This window comes from Echinops telfairi, unplaced genomic scaffold, assembly GCF_000313985.2.
Source record: "Echinops telfairi isolate 266 unplaced genomic scaffold, ASM31398v2 ScPeMD7_2010;HRSCAF=2546, whole genome shotgun sequence".
Classification (NCBI taxonomy): Eukaryota; Metazoa; Chordata; class Mammalia; order Afrosoricida; family Tenrecidae; genus Echinops; species Echinops telfairi.
Window position 1 is genome coordinate 24,395,861 of NW_022105908.1, and position 5,455 is coordinate 24,401,315.

The following is a 5,455-nucleotide window of genomic DNA, read 5'->3' on the forward strand; positions in this document are numbered from 1 at the left end:
GAAGGGAACTCCCAAGGCTACGATTTATTGTCTTGTAAGGCATTGTTCTTGTTCTTTGCCTGACTAATTCTACAAATGTCCATGCCTCAAGCTAGTCTTATTAGCTTACTTATTTATTCATTAATAGGTTGAATAAAAGCTTTATAAGTGTTTGTTTTGTGGTTGCCTGGAAGTGATGTGTTTCTTTTTTAATATATTAACTTTTTGAAAAGTATTCTTTGCCACTTGCTAATTTTCTCTAGGTGGCCTTGGTGGTTCCCTGGTAGAATTCTCCCCTTTCCCTGTGGGAGGCCTGGGCTTGATTTCCAGCCCACACACCTCCTGGGCAACCACTACTCATTTGTTATTATTGGAAGTTCATGGGAAAGAGAGCTGACGGCGCAGTGGTTATATGTTGGGCTGCTAACCCCAAGTTCAGCGGTACAAAACCACCCACTGCTCTGTGGGAGAAAGGGGCTTTCTTCTTCCTTAAACAGTTAATCGTGGAAACCCACAGGGGTAGTTCTACCCTGTCCCATAGGGTCACCATGAGCTGGAATCGGCTCGGTGGCAGGGAGCGTGCTGCTGAATCCGTCTCGTGGGAACTTGTAGACAAAGCGGGCCTGGGAAGAAAGGCCTGGGGACCCCCTTCTGAAAATCAGCCCACTCATCTGTCTCATCGGGCACTGACTGTGGGACTGGAGCAAGACGGGCACTGTTTCGGGGTTGCCGTGAGTTGCTGACAACAATTCTCCATGCCTGGGGATCAAACAATGAAAGGCACAAAAGGTGTCCCGGAGAGAAGGCAGGGAGCCCTGCTGTTGGATGGCTTGATGCCTTGGCTTGCCCGAGATTCGAACTGACCAGCTAGCTCGATCTCCCTCAGGGGGCTGGTTCTCTGAGCCCCGTGCCAGGTTGTGCACGGAATGCTCCAGCAGTCAGGCTCCTACCTGGCGGGGAGAGCTTGCCCTGCTGTCTCTGCTGGCTACCCAGTGTTCACAGCCTAGAATGGCTTCTTCCCCTTCCCAGCTCGCCGCTTTTCTCCTCCCTCCCCACCCTAAGCCCTGTTAACAAGGGTACTGATGGGGCCTGTGGCAGCTACTCAAAGCTGGCCACCCCAAGCAAGCACAGACTTTCTTTGAAGCCTTCTTACAAAGTCCCACACATCTTAAGTTCCCTTCCATGCCTGCCGCGTGACTGGGCGCGTTAAGCATCACACAACACCAGCCTATTGAAGCGCTCCACCCTGGGTTTATCTGGTGGCGGAGGAGGAGGAAGAGGAGAAGGATGCCCTGAGGTGGGTGACATCAGCTCATTTTACTTAAGAAGCAACTATGCTTTCAATGAAAGAGCTAAGTGGCCTTGCCTGAGGTCACACACAACCCACCAAGGCTTGAACCAAAGTGCATTCCATGCGGGCCATGGTTTATGATTTTCTGTTGAGATGGGAGCTGGAAACGCCTCGTGACCCAACAGAACACCACCACCCAGGAGGTGGTCTAGAAGGAGACTGGAACTTGCCCAAAGTTCCACCAGGAGGAAGATGCAAGAACATCATCCAAAGCAAAAATTGATCAGGGTCTCCTGCCAGAAGCAGGGTCCCCTCTCTCCCCCAACCAGGTTATTGTTACAATTATCAGCTGTTCTCGACCCTTAGGGGGTCAAATGACCCTTTCACCGTGGTCACCAGATTCATAACAGCAGCAAAATTACAGTGATGAAGTAGCAACGAAAATAATCTTATGGTTGGGGGGAGGTCACCACACTATGAGGAACTGTATTAGGAAGGTTGAGAACCACTGCTCTGGGGTCTACAGTGGACAGAACCTTAAACCCTACTACCATTGAGTCAATTATGACTCATCATGACCCTGTAAGACTGAATAGAACTTATCCCTAGGGTCTCTGAGGTGGTCAATCTTTACTGGGACACACAGCCTTGTATTTCTCCAGGAGAGTGGCTAGTGAGCTTGAACCACAGACCTTGCCATTAGCAGTCCAATGAGTCACTACAGTGCAATGAATTATTTTAATATGGCTCTTCTGGCCATACATAGCTTTTTGTGACTCCCACCAAGAGACTTTCCTGATCAGTCTAGATAAAAAGCTGTGGGGAGAGACTGATTGGATTCTATGGTCCAGTTATGAGTGGTTGTTACCAGGATTAACTGTGATTACTATTCTGCTGGGTATAAAGTTAGCCACCTCAGGAGCAGGTGAAGGTGGAGAATCTCACTGCCAGCAAGAGAGAAGAGCCAGGAGTGGTGCATCATTTGGATCTGCAGACCCTGGCATGTTGAACTGGGAAACAGGTTTGATACCAGAGCTGTGTCGGAGAAGTAGCAGGAGCTGGAGCAGGAGACAGGGGGCAGGAGGCTGGCTTGTGGACTGGTGTATCTCTGGGTACTTAATTGCAGGAGCTGACTTTGCTGATCTAGGGAGCTGGAGCCATGTGCCTTCAGGCTGAGGCTTATGGTGGAGTGGCATGCCCTTTGGGCATTTACTGGCAGCCTTAAAAATGCTGTGTAATACTTCCCAAGCAGGGCAGAGACCAAGCTAAGTAGCTGAGGGCCCGAGAGAGGCCTGCCTATGGGCACAACTGTCCTGGCTGAATAGTTGTACCCTGAGTATTCCTCACATAAATTGTAATCTGATAGCTTCCCTAAGAAACCCCGTAATCATGAGTATGACTTGTGAGTTGTTTGGCTATTGCAATGAATCATCTAAGGCAGCCACAGAAGTAGAGTGCTGTGAGAGGGACGGTTGGTGTCAAGCTAGCTTTAAGAAGGATGGAGGATTGTCTGGCTTCTGCCTCCTGGCAATCGACCTTGAGAGCCTGAGGCAATTGACCTTGGGAGCCCTGTGTGGTTTCTGTAATTAGTGCAGTGAGCAGGGTTCATTGGTTTTAATGGCTATAGACTCATGGAAACATGGGACTCTTTAGGGAAGAGAACCAAAGGTGGTATGAGAAATAAAACTTAGGTGGTTGCTTTAGTTATTGTTAACCTCTACTAATGGAAGGTCAGAAATGATATGCTGCAGCTGAGGGGAGAAAGGTCTTCTGGAGTTGTCTGGGGCAAAGGCTAGGCTCAGTGAGCTATACTTGATTGATAAGGAGCCCAGGGTCTACTGGATCTATGCTGCCAGAGGCCCGAGACAATATGCACATAAATGGAGCCACAGTCCAGGGGTGGGAAAGAGAAGATTACATTTACATATTATCAAAAGGATTAGGGGCTACACATTTATTGACTGTTATGGATATTGAATGTTTCTCCTACCTGGTATTGCACAGAGAGCTTGTGAGCCCACTTCTAGCCTATACTTGATGGGATATGCTAACAGGGGAGTTAGGAATTTCCTGGAAGGAAGAGGCTTTATTAAGCCAGTGGCCTATGTAGTGTTGAGAGCCTGGAGTCCCACCCGGAAATGTTGAGAGACCAGGAGACTTACATGTGAAGGTAAGATTTGGGGGTGGGAAATCAATTAACTAACTTTTGATTTACAAATTTTGAGCAAGCAGTTTGCCACTGGATGCATGGATGCACGAAAAGTCTGTGCCCATCATAGGAAGCCCCCTTCTAAGACTGAAAGTTAAAGGGAGCCAGGGAGCAGGCAGCCTGGTAGGTTTGTTGTGGCAACCACCGGGGTCCATTTGTTTGATGGAAGTGGGGGTGGGGGAGGGCACACGGCAGTGAAGAGTCAGGTTGAGTTTAGAAATGCTCCATAGAACCTGTTGGTCTAGTTCACAGGGGCAAGAGAGGACAGAAAGGTTTGGCTGGTCTGAAGTTTAAAGAGTAGTGGCTATACTGAGCCTATGGACATGACCTAGGAAGCTAGGGCCAAGATAGAGTAAGAAGGTGCCAGGGAAGGGTGTGTGGACGCTCAAGTTTGCAGCTGGTATCCAGTTGACCTCGCTTGGATGGCTAGGGCTGAGATGACCAAACGAAGAGAGAGATGTTTCACACTGTGAGCTGGGGTAAACTGCTGAAGTTTCATGACTTGCCCCGGCTGGACTTTGCTTATGAATATAGATGACCAAAGTTCCCAATGGGACTACAGAGCCTGCAAATGGGGAGCACGCTTGTCTCCGCAGAGCACGGGTTGGCTAGGGATGGTGATTTTTAAGCAGTGGCTGGCTTACAGGCTTTTTATGTAAGATGTTGAAAGAGGAGGAAGTTATCCTTTCATGCATGAAAAGGACAATGTCTAGAAGAGCCTGCAACATCATAGTGAACCATTTCTTTGTGGTGACGATGATTGTACAACTCTTCTTGACATGAGTGAATTATTGAATTGTATGACATGGATGAGGTGCCAGTAAAACTGTGACTCATTTAATACAGTCACCTACGGTGTCCCACCAGGCTCCTTGGGGGCAGGAAACTGGGGGTCAAGCTCCAGCTTTAGACTAGATCACAACTCTCTTTGGAGTCTGTTTTGAGGTTTGTAAAACAGGCCAATTATTGAGAGGCTTTAAAAACACAAAGGTTGGCAGGGCAACTTACAGATTTTCACAAAAGTGACGAATCAACGTTTATTGTGGGGCTCTGCTGTCAGAACGCTTAGCTCACATTCCAGGTTTCCCCACTAAAATAGGACAGATGAACCCCTCAGGACCAGTGGTGAGAGTGGTGATGCCGGGAGGGAGGAGGGAGGATGGGGTGGAAAGGGGGAACCAAGTACAAGGATCTACACGTAACCTCCTCCCTGGGGGATGGACAACAGAAGAGTGGGTGAAGGGAGACGTCGGACAGTGTAAGATATGATAAAATAAAAATTTATAAATTATCGAAGGTTCGTGGGGGAGGGGGAGCGGGGAGGGAGAGGGGGAAAAAGAAAAAGTAAAATGGGGAGCTAATTCCAGGAGACCCGGCAGGGGGCGGGTGTTTTGGGAATGATGAGGGCGGCGAGTGTGTAGGTGTGCTTTGCACAGTGGGCGTGTGTGTGGATTGTGGTGGGAGTTGTGTGGGCCCCAATAAAATGATTTAAAAAAAAATAGCCTTGGGTAGATTTCTGTGCTTGAGCTTTCTTACAGGTGAAATAGAGATGACAACTGTAAGGTGTGATTAATAGGGTTATTGTAAGGATTCAAGTCTTCGGAACAGTGTCTATCATCGTCATGGCTCAATATGGCTAGTTAGCTAGTATAATTAGTTAGCTGACACGCCTAGCTAGCTGCTTTCTAACCCTAGCGTTTTCGGGTCCCCTGCAAGCCCCGCCCCTGCAAGCCCCGTCCCTTCCAGCCTGCCCTGCCGCCAGCCCTATTCGGCCCCGCCTCCTACTTACCAAAGTCCCGCCCTCGCTGGCGGTGCTTCCTCCAACCACTAGGAAGCGGCGGAGCTGAGGACCAGTTTCTGGGCGAATCGGGCGACACTCTGGGTGGTGGCAGCGTCTCCTCTGTGGCCTGTGGCGGCGGCGCTCTAGCCGGCGGGTGTGCGGGCGGGTTCTCAGTGGTGCGGCCGGCGGGCGGCGA

General features: G+C 49.5%; 1 protein-coding gene across 1 annotated transcript in view; it reads left to right on the forward strand.

Moving 5' to 3' along the window:
- NCBP3 (nuclear cap binding subunit 3) overlaps nucleotides 1-5,455 on the forward strand; it is a 47,545-nt gene that overhangs the window by 3,414 nt on the left and 38,676 nt on the right. Inside the window, exon 2 of the mRNA XM_004716199.2 lies at nucleotides 5,311-5,435. Within this exon, the coding sequence (XP_004716256.1) occupies nucleotides 5,311-5,435 (125 nt within the window). The remainder of the gene's footprint in view (nucleotides 1-5,310; nucleotides 5,436-5,455) is intronic.